This window comes from Erpetoichthys calabaricus, chromosome 2, assembly GCF_900747795.2.
Source record: "Erpetoichthys calabaricus chromosome 2, fErpCal1.3, whole genome shotgun sequence".
In the NCBI taxonomy this organism is placed as follows: domain Eukaryota; kingdom Metazoa; phylum Chordata; class Cladistia; order Polypteriformes; family Polypteridae; genus Erpetoichthys; species Erpetoichthys calabaricus.
Window position 1 is genome coordinate 154,406,780 of NC_041395.2, and position 19,073 is coordinate 154,425,852.

The window sequence follows — 19,073 nt, forward strand, 5'->3', positions numbered from 1 at the left end:
CAGAGCCTTAAGGAACTCGGAGTGTATCTCATCCACCCCTGGGACCCTGGCACCAAGGAGTTTTTTGACCACTCGACCACCTCCGACTCCCCAGGCTCTGCTTCCTCATTGGAAGGCATGTTAGTGGGATTGAGGAGGTCTTCTAAGTACTCCCCCCACCGACCCACAACGTCCCGAGTCGAGGTAAGCAGCGCACCATCCCCACCATATACAGTGTTAACACTGCACTGCTTCCCCCTCCTGAGATGTCTGATGGTGGACCAGAATCTCCTCGAAGCCGTCCAAAAGTCATTCTCCATGGCCTCCCCAAACTCTTCCCATGCCCAGGTTTTTGCCTCAGCAACCACCGAAGCCGCATTCCACTTGGCCTGCCAGTACCTAATAGCTGCCTCCAGAGTCCCACAGGACAAAAGGGTCCTGTAGGACTCCTTCTTCAGCTTGACGGCATCCCTCACCGCCAGTGTCCACCAACAGGTTCGGGGATTGCCGCCACAACAGGCACCAACCACCTTACAGCCACAGCTCCAGTCAGTCGCCTCAACAATAGAGGCACGGAACATGGCCCATTGACTCAATGTCCCCCACCTCCCTCGGGACGTGGTCAAAGTTCTGCCGGAGGTGGGAGTTGAAGCTACTTCTGACAGGGAACTCTGCCAGACATTCCCAGCAGACCCTCACAACACGTTTGGGCCTACCAGGCCTGACCAGCATCTTCCCCCACCATCGAAGCCAACTCACCACCAGGTAGTGATCAGTTGACAGCTCTGCCCCTCTCTTCACCCGAGTGTCCAAGACATGTGGCAACAAGTCCAATGACACAACCACAAAGTCAATCATCTAACTGAGACCTAGGGTGTTTTGGTGCCAAGTGCACATACAGTATGAACACCCCTATGCTTGAACATGGTGTTCGTTATGGACAATCTGTGACGAGCACAGAAGTCCAGTAACGAAACACTGCATTCCTCCCAATCACGCCCTTCCAGGTCTCACTGTCATTGCCCACGTGAGCATTGAAGTCTCCCAGCAGAATGAGGGAGTCCCCAGAAGGTATGCTTTCAAGCACCCCCTCCAGGAACTCCAAAAAGGGTGATTACTCCAAACTGCTGTTAGGTGCATACGCACAAACAACAGTCAGGACCCGTCCCCCCACCTGAAGGCGGAGGGAGGCTACCCTCTAGTCCACCGGGGTAAACCTTAATGAACAGGCTCCAAGTCGGGGGGCAATAAGTATGCCCACACCTACTCAGCGGCTCTCTCTGGGTGCAACTCCAGAGTGGTAGAGAGTCCAGCCCCTCTCAAGGAAATTGGTTCCAGAGTCCAAGCTGTGCGTCGAGGTGAGTCCGACTATATCTAGCCAGAACCTATCAACCTCACGCACTAGCTCAGGCTCCTTCCCCTTTAGAGGGTGACATTCCATGTTCCAAGAGCCAGCTTCTGTAGCCGAGGATCGGACTGCCAAGGTTCCCGCCTTCGGCCACCACCCAACTCACACTGCACCCAACCTCCTTGGCTCCTCCTACAGGTGGTGAGCCCATGGGAAGGGGGACCCACATTGCCTCTTCGGGCTGTGCCCAGCTGAGCCCCATGGGTGCAGGCCCGGCCACCAGGCGCTCGCCATCGAGCCCCACCTCCAGGCCTGGCTCCAGAGGGGGGCCCCGGTGACGGAAAATGCTGTCCAAATTTTTTGTTCTTCATAGGAGGTTTACTGAACCACTCTTTGTCTCATCCCTCACCTAGGACCAGTTTGCCTTGGGTGGCCCTACCAGGGGCATAAAGCCCCGGACAACAGAGCTCCTAGGATCATTGGGACACGCAAACCCTCCACCACGATATATTCTTCTTTCTTTTTCATTTTATTATTATATTGTCCCTTTTTTTGGTTACTTTGTATGACTTCTTTAGTTTTATACTTTGTGCTTGATTTCTTATTTCATCTGTAAAACACTTTGAGCTGCATTTTGTGTATGAAGGTCAATATATAAATTAAGTTTTATTAATATTACACTTTTACATAATTAACAAAAAAAATCATTGCCTAATACTCAATATATTAAGTTTCATTTATATTACTGAATGTTACAAACTTTTAGGAATGTATATTCAAACAGTGAAAAGCAAAAGGTTTTTCTACTTTTTTCTTTTTTTTTTTCCTACACTTTTCTTTCATCATTAAACTGTGTCTTGTTTAACTATCATTAATAATTTATTTTGTCTCTCTTTATTGCTAATAAACGGTCACAGTATGAAGAGCAGTAGAACTTAAAACCAAACAAAATGAATACAGGCCACCAATTTTCCGCTATGCAGAATGAAATGCACATAAAAATACTTTAAATACTTTAGTATTATATACTTTAACATCTGGCAAAAAAGTTAGTTGAAACTACAAAAAAAAAAAAAAAAAAGAAAAGCACAGACTCAAAAACCATGCTGGAAAAACTCTGTGAAAACTGAGTCTGCCATCTAGCTTCTGTATTCACAAATTGTAAACACACTCAAAACTTATCAAGCCATTACTATAAAAGGAGCAATAAGGTACAGGACAAAATCACACACTCATAAACAACCTCAATACACTGTCAGCATGAACAAGTCACTAAGCTTCTCTGTAAATCAAATTGTGAAGATATGTAAACAGTACCGTCATATTTATATAAAGCATTATACTGAGATAAACATTAAAAATGAAAGTAAGGAAAAAACATCTAAGCCATCTTGCAGCTGTCGGATTTCAAGTCACATTTAGTAAATGGACGTTAACAGAGTTCATGCAGCCTTTTAAATGGGCCAGCAGGATCCTGTGCTAGTGAATCTTCTGGAAGCTTTAGTACGTTTATTTTAGGAGATTTAAAGGCAGACTACATCACTTATGATAATTACAATCAAAAGCTATGCATCTGAATAACTAAAATTAAATCGTTTTACAAAAAATTGTACATTTGCAAAAAAAATCAAAATCACTTTTACCAGAAACATTAGAAAGATTTCCTAACATTTTCTGCATAGATGTTAATTTAATATTTTGTCATTAATAATGTTTTCTCTTTACCTTTAATATAACTGAGCAGCACGGTGCTCGTATGCATGTGATTATACTAGCTACATATCAACAGCAGCCTTCAGTATAACAGCCATTACCTAGATTTACCTAGTACATCAGATTGTATTATACACTTCTCCTCTGCTGCCTTGGACATCCGTTAAGGTGAAATCTGCACTTGTCATGTCAACACCCACCACTTCCATACTGTCATCTCATTCCCTCTGTCTCCGTTATGTCGCACCCTTTCAACTACCCATCCGTCACCTTTTGCTTCACATATGCAAAACAATGAGTATGTTTCTTCTCAAAGAATAGCCTATGACTTCCAATAATATCAGTACAAAATGAATATCCAATATGTCTGTATTGAAGGACACATGAGCTTGCTTTGAGGAAGAATAAATTCATCATCAAACATTTATTTATACTTATGATCACACTGAAAATACCCATTTTACTTCAGCTCTAAACTTAGCCAAAAACGTGTTTACAAAAATACCTACCTTTTAAAATGTAATCAGCTATCTTGCCCGATACCCTCAACAATACCCTCAGCACAGTATTACTGTATTTAATAATCTTCCTATCCAAAGTAATACCAATGACAATAATAAACTTATAAAAGAGGTTTCACGTCAGGGACACCCTAAAAAACTTGAGGTTGAAACTTCTGTAATGTATTGTGAGACTACGCTACTGAGCGCCGGAAGCTAAACTCCATCATTTCACTTTGTGCCCTGTGTGCCCCGAACGCACTCACCTGTCAAGCTCCTGCAAAGCGGGGATCATAGATGCCATTTCCAGACCCTGATCCATCGCGGCTTTCTTAATGTACACTTCAAACAGCGTCGGTTTTACTTTTGGGCCAGTTTGTTACTTTTGTATCACATGTTTACATATCAGTGTGCTCTACATCTAGCCCCACCTCTCAAGCAACATAATACGCGCGTAGCTCTTCGTTCTACGGCATCCGTCGAGGATCAAACATCCTGTGAAATACCGCGGCTCAAATGAGCATTTCGTGTAAAGAAGAAGCGTCGATCTGATTTGTATTAAGCGATTAAGTGAAATAAAAACTTAAAGAATCTGTTGAGAATTTGTCTATTTTTACAGTGATACATGTTTATAACTTTAAACGCAGATGTGAAGTGAAATGTTCAGAGGAACGGAATCTATTAATACTTTGTTTAACACCATAGGAATACCAACATTTTATACGGAATCCAGCTGCATTTATTTTGCAAAAAAATATAGTTTTAAAAAATGTCACTACATGTTCATTAACCACTTTTGTGTAAGAGGTGTCAGCATACAGCAGTCAGCATTACAACATTGATATGCAAGTACATTTACATTTGCCTTCCCAAAACTGCGCTCTAAATTCCAGTCCCTATTAAAATGCTTGAATTCACTGTGCACCTGTTTGTTAATACTAAAATAAATAGCTTAAATAATAAATAGCTTACATTCGACAACTTAAGAATTAGTAATTAACCATAACTATCTGGGTTAGAAATCAACATTTTTATTACAATGAAACAATCCAATGTAGATCTCTACATCCGTTAACTATTTCAGGGAATACAATAGCTGTAAGTAAACTGCCACGCACAGAACTTGAAGAGAAAACCAAACATCACAGAAGCGCATTGCTGTGAGGGGGAATAAAGGGACTGAAGTACGGGAGGGAACTGGAAATGCGCCGCTTTCATTGGTTCGCTAAGTCATCCAGCGTGACGTCAGTATCTACCTGTTGCAAATTTCTAAGCCGAGTACAGTAGATGGGAGAGAATATCAAGAAGCAGAAGGAGGAGGTGTGCTAGTTCACGACAAAGCAGAAGAAAAGTAAGAGATGACCTGTTTTTAATGGCACACTGTACTTTAATAACAGTATGGATTATGTCTTGTTTTTTTCTTTGAGCGGAAAACAGAAACTGAACTGGCAGCTGCAGCATTGCAATTTCATGAAATGTATCCGGAATTTGTGCACCAGACGTTAAACTGGATTACTATAAATAAAGTCGCTCAAATGGGTCAAGGTGGCTCCCGTAATGTGCAATTGTGTGCTAATTTTATTTGTAGCAGGCCTGGGTTTGTGAACAGTGGTGTGGACTGAAATGCTACAATTCAGAAAAACGTTTATTTTAGAATTTAATTTTGAACAGTTTAAACCTATGGAGTCAGTTCCAACAATGATTTTACGATTTACTGTATACAGGAAATGCATATAAAATTAACAAGTTGCAGGAGTGGAAAACTATTGAGATCATCAGCCTTTTCTAGCTTAATTGTGGAAAAGGCAGAGGATCAGTGCCTTGGATCAGATGATCTCTTGCTTAGTAAGGTATTAAGGCACGGGTATTGTACTTGTTCAGTGAAGCACGCGCTGCAGGGGGCTCTGAATCTATTTTTAAACTGTCCCCAATTAGCCCTCTGGTCTACATATTATATAAAAATGACACAATATAACACAAGCTTCACAATATTTGGAGCAGACCGAATACAATTTTTAAGAAGAAATAAAACAATGACTAAAATTACACCAAGATTTTGTTGTGTTAATTTATATTTGTATAAATATATATATTTATATAATGTATATATTTATATATTTTTATATTTATAGTATGCATAATGCAGTGCCTGTATGAGATAAAACTTAAACACATCAGTGTATCAGTCTCAACAGTGTCAAAAAAAGTTGTAGATACAGTATATATAAATATATATTATGAAAGACACTTTCTCGTACGCGTGCAATGTATTCTATGAATGTGATAGCAGTGCATCCGTCCATTATTTTAACGGACTCTTCATTCAGGTTTATGCTCACACTTTGAAGTCTTTTATAAGTACTTAAATTTATACTGCAGGTTTGATAGCAAATGGAGTTCAATGTTTTTACAAAGCATATTACAAAATTGTATCTACCTTTGCAAGAGATGGGGAATGAACTCAGCACACTGCATAATGTGACCCGCTACCACATGAGTCTTCCATGGCTCCTTGCGCGTCTGGTTGCTTTGTCCCTGCGCTCGTACATACACGACATAAGTCTTGCTTTACCATGCTCACTAAGGATCACAGGTAACCCATATGCCTCAATTTCCCCTGGCCATGGTCCAAGCCGAAGGCTCACCTGCAGCCAAAGTGGGGTTGGGGGATGCATCTGAAGTTCCCTAAGTGTTCTGTCTTTGCCCACATTTCCTACCTAGAATCTTCTACTCCTATGGAGGCCCAAGGTTTAGCCTCTCTCACGCCTTCGTCACTTTCTGTAAGATCTGTAGAATTTATCATACAATTTGTTAATGGTGTTCCAAGTTTTGCTTATAGCTGTGCTGGGTGTTCAGATGTCCATGGAGGGTTAGTGGGGGTTTTTTTTGTCTTCCACAGTATACCCGAGGTCTGTCTATTAAATAAAAAGACTGACGCAATAACTCCCTTTTATCTATATAACAATTCTAACGCTTGTCCCCATTCGCAGTTACGCACGGATGCAGTCTTGGCTTCCACTGGTCGAAGGTGTGGAGCAGTTCAGTTTCTGTCGGCTGTTTCAAGACCTCGGACGTTTTCTTCTTTACTGCATCCATTGACTCAGAAGGTGTCTCTTTACACACCGATTTCAATTTAGGAGAAACACATGCGCGCACGAGACATGCGGTCTTCCCCGTAATCCTCAATAAGAATTTGAAAAGATTCCGTTGGGGTTTTGCTCGCTTTTACTAGAAATTTCAAACGGACACGTTGCTCCACTTTTAAACTTAGCAGGATTCCGGCGCACGAGGGGAAACACAACTGCATGAAACGGTGACTGGTAATCAACTAAACGGCAGAGAAAGCCGTCGTTTGTTGTGTGGGTTTGGACAGGTTTAAACCTGAATGCAGGTTCTCAGAATCGGTTCTCACTGCTTTGTTTAAGAGAGAGAAACACAGTCTCGTTATTTAATAGACAGACCTCTGTATTTTCTTCATAGTCTACCAAAGTTCTGATGTCGACCGGTGGGTGGTTGCTCAACTGGGAGAAGAACTGAGTTGCTCTTTCCTAGATGATTTGTATTGGCTAATGCAGTGTCTCTGTGAATCTGTATGTTTCTCAAAAAACAAGTGGGTGTCCAGCACAAGTCACAATGCTTTGTTCTGTATTCTTTGGAGGCTTTGAATATGGCTGTTTGCAGGATGATCACAAACAGGGACTGCATACCGTATATCATCTTTGAGCACAAGTAGTAGTTCTGTAGAGTAAAATTTTGATTTTGATCCACACTGTACTTCTCCTGAAGAGGAAAGGGTAACGCTGATTGCAAGTCATTTTTGGGCTTGGAAATATTTTACTTCATATGTTGAGTGTCCTGTATCACCCCAAGGCATTTCACCAAGTGTCCCTAGGTGATGTCCTTGTTGAAAATGTTGACTTGATGGTGACAACAGTCTTTTACTCACTAGGATTGCCAAGCTTTTGTCTAGGCCTGATCTCAATGTGGCAAGTTCAGGAATTTCTAAGTTTCTAAGGTGCCAATGCCATGTTGCAGTCTTTTAGTGATAAAGAATTGCTGTATCACCTGCAAATTGAGCCATCATGCCTTCTGATTTGAGTGTGCTACTAACATATATGCTGCAAAAAAATGGATACAGATTGGAGTCCTGTGAAACCCTAATTGTGATTTTCTTTTTTGAGGAGGAGTACCATTCCATTTTGACCCAGAATGTTCTGTTATAGAGGTAGGAGGAAATCAGTCGGATTAGGTACAGATGGATTCCATTGAGAAAAAGTCTACAGAATAGTTTCTCATGCTATACTTGATCAAAGGCTTTGTGGAAGATGGCACCTGTAGATCATTAGTGTTGAAACCCTCTGTAATGTATTCTACAACTCTCAGAAGTTGGTGGGTGTTGGAGGAGCCTTTCCTAAAATCACCACAGAAGCTGCATTTATGGCCAGATTCTTCAGGTAGCCCTGCCCTTTCTGACAGTCCTTGGTCACTGGAGAAACATATCCCTTCCTGGTCCAGAACCAGGATGCTACAATATAATAAAATCTCACAGGGTTGCATGAGTAGCAGCAGTTTCAGTGATATTTATACGGCCAGAAAGTTGCAATGAAGGTTTGAATGGAGACCATGTATTAACAAGGTATCACATTTGGAGAGCAGCTCACAATACAATAGGATTTAGAATAAAAAAGTTAAAATGCTCAAGGTTTAATGCTTATGTGATAATTTAACACTAGAACTGCCACACATTTTTTCAGTAATATAGACTATACCAAGTGGTGCCTGAATCCTTTTGTTCTCACTAATGGCCCCCTTCAGCTTGGCATCCTGAAAATGCATTCCTACTGCACTACCCCTAAAAAGCATTTGAGTGAACATAAAAATAAATAATTTCTTGGCACATAACACATATTGCTTGCATATATTTAATTGTATATAATTCTCAGAGTTAGCCTACATTCTCAATTACAAAAAAAAGATTTGCAGGTTTATGGTGTTGCAGGGTAGGAAATTACTTCACTATTTATTAGTGAAAAGCAACACACATTTCAAACAGCTGGGCATATAAGATAGCAAGTTAAGTAGAAACTAATTTTTTATTGTGACACTTTACAAAGTTTATGTGTACATTCTAGAACTTTGCAATGTTCTCTCTTCTTCATGTCAAACTTATTCTGGCTGTGTACTTCGTATTCCAATGCCACATCTTTCCAGCTAGTAATGTCAACAAGGGGGCTCCGCCCCCTGCTCGCTTCGCTCGCCTACCCCCGGCGTTTTGAACCCGTGCCCGCTGGGCAGCCACGTGTGAGGATGACGCATGTTTAATACGGAGCGTTCGCCCGTGTCTGTCCTGCTCCACAGACAGATTGAGGAGATTGTTCCTTCCCCAAACTATGTGACTCTTCAATTCCACGCGGGGTTGGGGTAAACGTTAACATTTAACATTATTATACAAAGTTATTGTCTGTTTTTCACCTGCATTATTATCTTTCTTTAATTTAATATTATTTATTGTATCAGTATGCTGCTGCTGGAGAATGTGAATTTTCCATTGGGATTAATAAAGTATCTATCTATCTATGTATGTATCTACTCTGTGTTTTATTTTTGACCTTGCTTTATCCTGCTTGCGGCATGTCAGACGGTTCGCAGTGTTTCTCGTTTTACTCTGGGCAGGGGGGCTTTGTTCTGTAACCTGCTCTCTATGTGTTTGTCCCTGTTCTTTAACTGGAGCCTTGCCTGCTTGTTTTCCGGCATTTCAGATGCACGTTGTAGACATCTGCGTTCATTTATTTTGTCCCTTCGGTCCCGTTTTTGTATCTCTGTGACTCGAGCTCTTTTGTTTTGAACCCGTGCCTGTTTCGCTTCAGCACTTTGAGACGCGCGCTGCATGCGTCTACGTTCATTGTGTCTGTCCATCTGGGCTCATTTCTGTAACTGTGTTAGTTGAGCTTTGCGTTTTTGGAGCCGAGACATTTTTTCTTCCGCGGTTTCAGAAGTGCGTTGTAGGCGCCGACATTTATTGTTTTTTTTCAAGCAGGTTCGTGTTTGTGGTCCCGTTACTCGAGGCGTATCGTTTTGTACCCGTGATCGTGAATTCATGGCTTGTTTGTTCTTTATCGTTAGTAATATGGATAAGTAATAAGGAGGATCGCACTCACTGTTAATATGGAGCCTTTTCTGTGGTTGTACGGTTAATAGTGCATCATTGTAATGAGATCCACCTATGCTGCATAGTTTGAACGTGTTCAGATGATGTATGTTTAATACGGACTGTTCGTTTAGTAATATGGATTACCCATGAGGTGTCGTGCCTGTATATGTATTGTAGTCCGGTGTGTTGTTGTTTATGTATGACGTCGTTTGTTGGCGTGTGTTTTTTTAGAAGTGCGTGGAATGTGCTGTATAGTCTGTATGTTGATTTCAGATGCGAGTTGTAGGCGAATGCTTCTATCGTAGTATCTGCCGTTTTCCGAAACACAAATCGCTTTCTGTAATATGTTGGGTTAGATGTGTGACCCTTTGAGGACTCCGTAGTCTGTTCCATTTAACTGTGTTGTGGGGGTGTGAGTCCTGTTTTTCAGTACCATGTCGGGCTTGATTTGTGAAGTTTTGTGGACTCCTTACACTGTCCCGTTTCACTGTTAGGCGGGGATAATCAGATTCAAATATGTTGTGTTGTCCATATGTGTGGGTTTTTTGTATGATCTCGAGTGTTCGGTTTTGGTTGCTCTTCCGTTTTTGAGCCTCAATCTTGGGCTCGATGGGTGACCGTGTGTGGAGTCCTAAGTCTGTCCCGTTTCACTTTGGGGTGTGTGTCTGACTACTCGTTTTTGTGTGATATGGGCGCGTTGCCTCATTTCATATTTCTGTTAGTGGAGGGGCGCTTTGTGTCTCATTTCTTATTTATGTTAGTGTGTGAAATCCGTAGTCTGTCCCGTTTCGTGTGCTATGGGCTTTGTGTGGCGCTTGCGTCTGACTCCTTGTTTATGTGTGCTAGGGGCGTGTTGCCTCATTTTTTATTTCTGTTAGTGGAGGGGGGCTTTGTGTGTCGTGGGTCTGAATCCTCCTTTTTGTGTACGTTTCGTGTGCTATGTCCGTAGTCTGTCCCGTTTCATGTGCAATGGGCTTTGTGTGGCGCTCGCGTCTGACTCCTTTTTTTTTGTGTGCTAGGGGCGCGTTGCCTGACTTTTTATTTCTGTTAGTGGAGGGGGTCTTTGTGTGTCGTGAGTCTGAATCCTCTTTTTGTTGTGCGTACCGTTTCGTGTGCTATGTGGCGCTTGCGTCTGACTCCTTTGTTTTTGGTGTTCTAGGGGCGCGTCGCCTCATTTCTTATTTCTGTTAGTGGAGGGGGGCTTTGTGTGTCGTGTGTCTCAATCCTCTTTTTTGTGACTGTCCCGTTTCGTGTGCCATGGGCTTCGTGTGGCGCTGTGTGCCATGGGTTTGTGTGGCGCCGGCATCTGACTCCTTTTTTCTGTGTGCTATGGGCGCGGTGCCTCATTTCTTATTTTCCGTTGCTTGGAGGAGGGCTTTGTGTGGTGCCTGCGCACTACGTCTTTTGCGTCCACGGCCCATGTCCCTGCGTCCATCCGGCTTACCATTCTCGTTTAGTAATATAATATGGATGTGTGAAATGTAGACAATTTGATTCCAGAATGTTTACAGGTTACTCATTAATTCAAACAGTTTTTAAATACACATGTCATGCTATAAATGGCAGGTCAGGAAATTAAAAGAGTCACATATATATTATACAGACATTAGATATGCATTATGCATCCATTAGATACAGTACGGGCGGCACGGTGGCGCAGTGGGTAGCGCTGCTGCCTCGCAGTTGGGAGACCTGGGGACCTGGGTTCGCTTCCCGGGTCCTCCCTGTGTGGAGTTTGCATGTTCTCCCCGTGTCTGCGCGGGTTTCCTCCCACAGTCCAAAGACATGCAGGATAGGTGGATTGGCGATTCTAAATTGGCCCTAGTGTGTGCTTGGTGTGTGGCTGTGTTTGTGTGTGTCCTGCGGTGGGTTGGCACCCTGCCCAGGATTGTTTCCTGCCCTGTGTTGGCTGGGATTGGCTCCAGCAGACCCCCGTGACCCTGTGTTCGGATTCAGCGGGTTGGAAAATGGATGGATGGATAGATAGATACAGTACATACTGTATTACATGTCTAAAACAGATTACATTGGCCTGGTGCAGTGACAAAAGCAAATACAGCTTACATTGGCCAGAATTCTTTTAATAATTTTAACAGACCATATTTAGCACAAATAAAGTGACAGATTTGAAGGGAATAGTTTAAAATGCCCAAGTATACCACAGTAAATAAAGATTACCAATGGAAGAAAAAAGAAAAAAAGCAGGAGAAAAATACACAAGTGCAGTCCAAGAACATGCCATGAGAACCCAAGACTATTTTGTTATAACTTCAGTGTTACTCACAACATTACTAGATCATCGATCCATTCATTTTCTGACCAAATTAATTCAATTCAGGTTGCAGGGACCCATGATCTATCCTGACAGCACTGAACACATAACATGGATCTAACATACTGTATCACATAGCACAATTGCACTACACGTAATCATACAAGGCCATATTAGAATTGTCAATTCGCTTAAAATGCGCATATTCAAGAAGTGGAATGAAAAAGACTTCCTAAACATAAAGCATTGCAGAGACAAGGAGAATTTGTAGGTGGTGCTTGATAATCCATGAGGAGCAACTCTTACAAATTAGTTTGAGACCATAAATTTTGGCTCATTTTGTTATTGAAATAATGAACAAATATGTGACTTCTCATCTTTATGCTATAGGATTGCTCTTTTATTTCCCATAGAGACATTTCTTAAGTAGACTTCCCTTTCTTTTTTAAAAGATCAAATGAACCGCTGTAACAACCTTGATGTGTGGCTTATTTCACATCATTCAAAGGGTCATAATACGAAGGGGGTGGTCTTTTAATACTCTCTGGGACCATCCTGGGCAGTATTGGAGCTTCCAGTTTCCATTCCAGTGGGTGTCTAGTATTCCAGTGAACTCCTGCAATAAGAAGAAAATATTTACTGAGACATGCAGAGTTCTCAACCACCTTTTAACAGTCTCCCCTGTACACCATAGGTGACTGGTGCTAGGAATGGTGCAAGATGTAAGAACAGATAAAGAATGAGTTTAAACTTAATCTTTAGAGTTCTAAGCCAGGAGTATTATCCACTGAACTGCCATGCCACCCTGTGTTGGTTTAGACATGTAGAAAATGCAGGAATTTGGTTAAAGGTGTACAGTAATGGGGTACACAATCAGGGAATTAGCTTCTGAAAAAAACACTTTAAACTCACTTTTGTCTGACATGCTTTTCATTCCCAGGATAATCATATTATTGGGATGCAGATTCTCCCTCCTGTCCATAAATGTTTTTTTAGGTGCTTTAGTTTCCTGCTAAAGCACAATGCTGTATTGTGATTAATGTGGAATTGTGTGATCAGAGTGAGTGTGCCCTGCATTGAATTGGCAATCTGTCCAGGACTGAACCCTGCCTTGCAATCTGTGCTGATGGGTTTTGATACGTCTCAATGCAGCATGTTTTTGAAATCAGAATGCTCAGTAAATTGGTGTATATTTTTTTTTGCCTTGTGGGTGAACTAATGGGTGAATTATGTAGAATGCTATCCATTCAAAGCCTGGGGTAGCTGGTGGAATAGCACAGTTCTTGGTCTTGGATGATCTCCAGGCTGCTCTCTATCTCTGTGTGTATATATATATATATACAGTTAGGTCCATAAATATTTGGACAGAGACAACTTTTTTTCTAATTTTGGTTCTGTACACTACCACAATGAATTTTAAATGAAACAACTCAGATGAAGTTCTACAAGACTTTTAGCTTTAATTCAGTGGGGTGAACAAAACGATTGCATAAAAATGTGAGGCAACTAAAGCATTTATTTTACACAATCCCTTCATTTCAGGGGCTCAAAAGTAATTGGACAAATTAAATAACTGGAAATAAAATGTTAATTTCTAATACTTGGTTGAAAACCCTTTGCTGGCAATAACAGCCTGAAGTCTTGAACTCATGGACATCACCAGATGCTGGGTATCCTCCTTTTTAATGCTCTGCGAGGCCTTTACTGCAGCGGCTTTCAGTTGCTGTTTGTTTGTGGGCCTTCTCTCTCTCAGTCTTCTCTTTATGGTAGACTTGGATATCGATACGCCTACCCCCTGGAGAGTGTTGTTCACTTGGTTGGCTGTTGTGAAGGGGTTTCTCTTCACCATGGAAATGATTCTGCGATCATCCACCACTGTTTTCTTCCGTGGACGTCCAGGTCTTTTTGCGTTGCTGAGTTCACCAGTGCTTGCTTTCTTTCTCAGGATGTACCAAACTGTAGATTTTGCCACTCGTAAAATTGTAGCAATTTCTCGGATGGGTTTTTTCTGTTTTCGCAGCTAACGGATGGCTTCTTTCACCTGCATGGAGAGCTCCTTTGACCGCATGTTGTCCGTTCACAGCAAAATCTTCCACATGCAAGCACCACACCTCAAATCAACTCCAGGCCTTTTATCTGCTTAATTGATAATGACATAACGATGGACTTGCCCACACCTGCCCATGAAATAGCCTTTGAGTCAATTGTCCAATTACTTTTGAGCCCCTGAAATGAAGGGGCATTTTTATGCAATCAGTTTTTTCACCCCACTGAATTAAAGCTGAAAGTCTGCACTTCAACTGCATCTGAGTTGTTTCATTTAAAATTCATTGTGGTAATGTACAGAACCAAAATTAGAAAAAAGTTGTCTCTGTCCAAATATTTATGGACCTAACTGTATATATTGTGGTATATGGCCAGCCGTTCATCCCGGCCAATACCCCCAGGCTGCCAGATGGAGCCCTCCCTGCAACATGGAGGTGCCCCGAATTCCAGCAGGGCCTCATGGACATTGTAGTTTTAATGCACAGCCCTGCTGGATACCATGGGGACCGCCAGGAGTCACTGCAGGGAGGCCCAGGGATTTATATTTTCCGTATAGCCCAGAAGTATTTCCAAGTCACGGGAACGGAAGAAATGATATACTTTTGGGCTGAAGAAAAAGAGAAGCTTTTACCTGACCCGAAAGTGCTGGATAATCACATGGACTGAGGGCTCAGAAACACTTCCAGGTCGAGGACTATAAAGGACGGTGGGAAATCCCAGACAGACGAGCAGAGCTGGGTGGAAGGGCGGCAACGCGTCTGGGAGAGTGGAGGATTGTTATTGTTTATAGTATTGTTTATTTATATGAGTATTGTGTAGAGGTGGGTGCTTTGTGCACGTATTTATTATAATAAAGTCAATATTTGAACTTTTACCTGGTGTCTGACGTGGTGTCCGAGGGTTCAAGGGAGTGAGAGCACCCCCTATCTGTCACTATATATATATATATATATATATACAGTATATATATATATATAATGTTAATGAGCCAAACTGTTGCTTTATCCTTATGTTTACCCCTGGGCCTTTGGTTGGTTTTTTAAAAACTGATTAGCAGTTGGTGCTGTAAAGACTACAACAAGTGGGTTTCTGGAATGGATGGTATTACATTTTTACTGGGGAGGAAAAGACACCTGGACACATTTGAAAAGGAAACAATCTTTCACTATATTGTGCACTCTTTAAACTGATCCTCTACCCACTATGGGTACCGTGATGGTTTTGGCAAGTATAGAATATGATATGCATAACAATGGGCTGTTAGTTACAGTTATGTCATGTATTTTGTTCAATGGTGCACTAAATTACAGCCCCACAGAAGGCACAGAACATCACTCACAGTTTTCTTTTAACAACTTTTACAAAACAAACCTCTACTTAATTAGTGAGTTTGCAAGGCATAGTTCAACAGACTCGGAAGTTACATATTAACCAAGTAGCTGCAGGAAAAAGAAAAAAAGTAAAAAATGCAATTTATAAAAGGAAGTCCACATTAATGAATTCTTCTTAAAATATATTGTAATGCACAGAATGTATACAAATTGATTGGTAGTAAAAGCTGTGATTACTGTAACCATTCATCCCTAAACTCAGCATGAATGCCAAGGTATACTAAAATTGTGTTTTATTTATAAATAATGAAGGATTAACAAAAGAGATAATAAAAGTGTACAGAATCACAAAGAGAAAACAACTAATTCTGTATCCCTCTGGGCCAAGAATAGTTACACAGTTCCTTTGGTGCCGAGTCCCCCTCTCATGATTTAAAAGCCAGGCAACTCTACAAGGCCTTATTGCTGGTATCTATCAGAATGAGGGTCTTCAGTTTCACTGCGTGGTACCTTCTAGTGCCAATCTCTTGTTTCTGTGCTCCGGGGCACTCTCTGAGGATATACGTTTTTATCTACCACAGCAGTCATTCCATTTTTCTGGAATGACAGCTACAGTACAGTATATCTGACAGTCATAGACTTGCTGTGTCCTGCACCTTCTGTGTAAAAACCTGAATGTGACTTGGTACCACACTACAAGGGATAAATTAATAATAGGTTAATTGATTTCTTATCTTAACCAGGTTTTCAAGTTTGACACAATCATAATATATTGCTCTTTAGGGATATCAGCTCTTTTTTTGGCTGCATAAAGCAACACATTTTCATCAGTTATAATAAAACGGCCTATGTATGAATTGCTACAACAGTCTTAGCCAGTTACCTTTTATTACTGGACTTTTCATGCTGTTGTCATACTATAAGCAGAGCTGGCAACAATCTAAATATACAATGGCTGTTACTAAAATGGCAGCAGCACAGTGGCACACTAATTAGCATGCTGCTTCATGGATTCAGTGTCCTGTGTTTCAGTTCTGTTTTGGTCATTGCATGTGCGGAGTCTGCAAATTCTCCCTGTGTCTACATAGGATCTTCTCCAGTTTTTCAGGTTTCCATCCAAGTTAATTATGGCTTTAAATTGTACCATATACAGTAAGAATGTGAAAGAGGGGGCACTGCGACAGACCAGTACATTGTCTAGAGCTGGTTCCAGGTCTCTGCCTTGGTTTAATGTGATTGGAGAATATAACTTTAGGTTATGTGTACAATTCTAGTAGTAGTAGATGATAACTAACTCACAGTGTTAAATGAAAAAACGAGCATGTAATGTGTGAAAACCGATAGTATGAGGGACATTCAAAAAGTTTCCGCACTTTTGTATTTTCGTTGGAAATGGTGAAGGCAGAAGGAGTAGTAATTGGGCCTTAAAAAGTTGGTACAATGCTGGGAAAATTGCATCTCAAAGGAAGGTGACTATGTAGAAAAATGTTGTAATTTGTTTTTGAAATTCTTAACAAATAGTTAAAAAAAGTGCAGAAACTTTTTGAACATCCCTCGTATAGCCACATGATCACACCATAAAATATGAAAAAGAAGCTGCTATACCAGCAGAGAAAGATGAACAAACTGTACTTCTCTTTTTTCTGGGGAATAGTATCTATTGAAATCATCAGGTTCCTTTATTAACTATTTGTATTAAAACACAGGAATTTTGTGTGCCCTGCAGTTGATTGGCAGTCCTTTCTGGGATGATTCCTGCATTGCACCAGTTGTTGCCAAGTAGGCTGTAGCTCCCCACAGCTCTGTATGGGATTAAACAGGTTAAGAGAAAAGATGAAGGAAGGGATGGGTGTTTAGATGGATTTTTTGTAGTTGCTTTTTGTACTCATGTTTAAATTCATATAACTATAAAGATATCAGTAAAAGAACACTAGTGTATTTTGTACAATAATACTATTTTCTTTATATCATAACAAGAGTTTGATGCATATTTTAACTTCCTCTAGGGGGCAGTAGATATTTGTTTTGGTTCGGTCATCCATTTTCTTGTTCAGTGTTTCTTATTATATAAGGCTGCTCTTGCTCATAGCTGGGATCATTGAAATGCCCTAAATACATTTTAACTGAGTTTCCTATTCACGCAAGCACTTTAGATTTACTCTTTTCTTAGTGACAAACCTGAGTCATGAGATTTAATTCTTGCTGTTTCTAAACATTCCTACATTTTTGTAAAGCAGAAATCTGGATTTGTTTAATTTACTCTTGTCTGTTGTAACTTATTTTGATTCAGTAATAATTCATTAATTTACCAAGCTCATTGTTGTTACCTGTATCGATCCTTCTGTTATACAATTTCTAAAGAATCCATCACTGTATGAAAGTTAAGTTTCAGTGACAACATTAATTACTCAAGACTCAACTGAGGTGTTAGTTAAAATTTAAGAAAACAGAATACGTATCAAAGGTCACTGCGAAAAGTTTAAACTTTTAACTCACTCATTATTAAACTCCATTCTACAAATATTCCACCTTCTAACCTTCTTATCTCGGACAGTGCTGTGAGGCAGCTGAAGCCTATCCCAGCAATCATAGAGTGCAAGGCAGGAACCATCCCTGGACAAGGCACCAGCCCATTGCAGGGTGAACACATACACACAAGCATACACAGCAGCTGTTTATGATTAAAGAGATCTGTGTACTTTTGGATCTGATTGACTTGGACAGACAGAAGTGTAAAATAGTTAATCGGCTTAGCAATATTTAACACCCTTTAGACTGAGCTGATTAGCAGAATTCTGGTTAAAAAGAGAAATATGCTGACATTTCCAATATATAAATCTGGTTTTGTTAAGTCATGTTTCTTTGATTTGTTGTGAAAAGGCACTCATTATATTTGATTTGTTTAATATGGTAACTGAATCATAGATAAATAATTTTATATAGTGTCTTACACAGTGTGGGACATGTCTGAGGGAGCTTGGTGGATAATTTGCCTGGATCAGAGAGACTTGACTTTGGATTCTCCCTATGGACTGTAGGCCCCAGTGTTTTATTTCCTCTGGAAACAATGTATAAAATTGCATTTTTATTTTCCTATCTTCTTTTGCCAAGTGGGCTTATTTAAACCAGAATATCTATAGAACATTTACTTTACCAATTTATGAATCTGTTATTGTCTGTTTTGTTTTCTCTGTCTCATACATACATCATAACTTGCATCTACTGTATATGTAGTGAGGTGCTTTGTACTACACTGTATTTTTTATAGTTTATACTAGTTGATTACCCAGTGGCTTCGCTCACTGAGTGAAAGGGAAAAAAATAAAATGTAGTCTATAAGTTATTAAACAGTAAAACATTAACATTTAAGAAGTAAAGATACATTGAGCACTACTGGAGTGGTTTTGGGCAAACTACATTTTAAAGGCGCTATAACACAACAGGTAAGTAGTAGATCCCTTGTGAAAGACGCTACACGACCGCTGTGATATAGAAATTACATTTTCTATGTGATCGTCCAAATTTTTGCCTGACAACCTTGCACCACATGCCTGTGATTTACTTGTTAAAATAATTAATCACAAAAGCAACCTTGAATGTTTTGGGGTTTTAGTGACCCGAACTTACCTTAAGGGGCAGTAAGTAGTTGTGCAGGGCAATTTACAAACAGAGTCCTGCTTCGATGGCGCCGATTACACTCATTCACAAATATTTCCACTCTCCCAAGAGCCGA

General features: G+C 40.6%; 2 protein-coding genes across 3 annotated transcripts in view; one reads left to right on the forward strand and one right to left on the reverse strand.

Annotated features, from left to right (window-relative positions):
• Window positions 1-3,965, reverse strand: part of atr (ATR serine/threonine kinase) — a 133,437-nt gene extending 129,472 nt beyond the window's left edge. Inside the window, exon 1 of the mRNA XM_028792077.2 lies at window positions 3,807-3,965. Within this exon, the coding sequence (XP_028647910.2) occupies window positions 3,807-3,862 (56 nt within the window). The 5' untranslated portion in view covers window positions 3,863-3,965. The remainder of the gene's footprint in view (window positions 1-3,806) is intronic.
• A 776-nt stretch (window positions 3,966-4,741) lies between these two features.
• Window positions 4,742-19,073, forward strand: part of LOC114646468 (plastin-1-like) — an 85,918-nt gene continuing 71,586 nt past the window's right edge. For both annotated transcript variants that reach the window (XM_028794677.2, XM_051922911.1), the window contains exon 1: window positions 4,742-4,891. The gene's annotated coding sequence lies outside the window, so the exon portion shown is untranslated. The remainder of the gene's footprint in view (window positions 4,892-19,073) is intronic.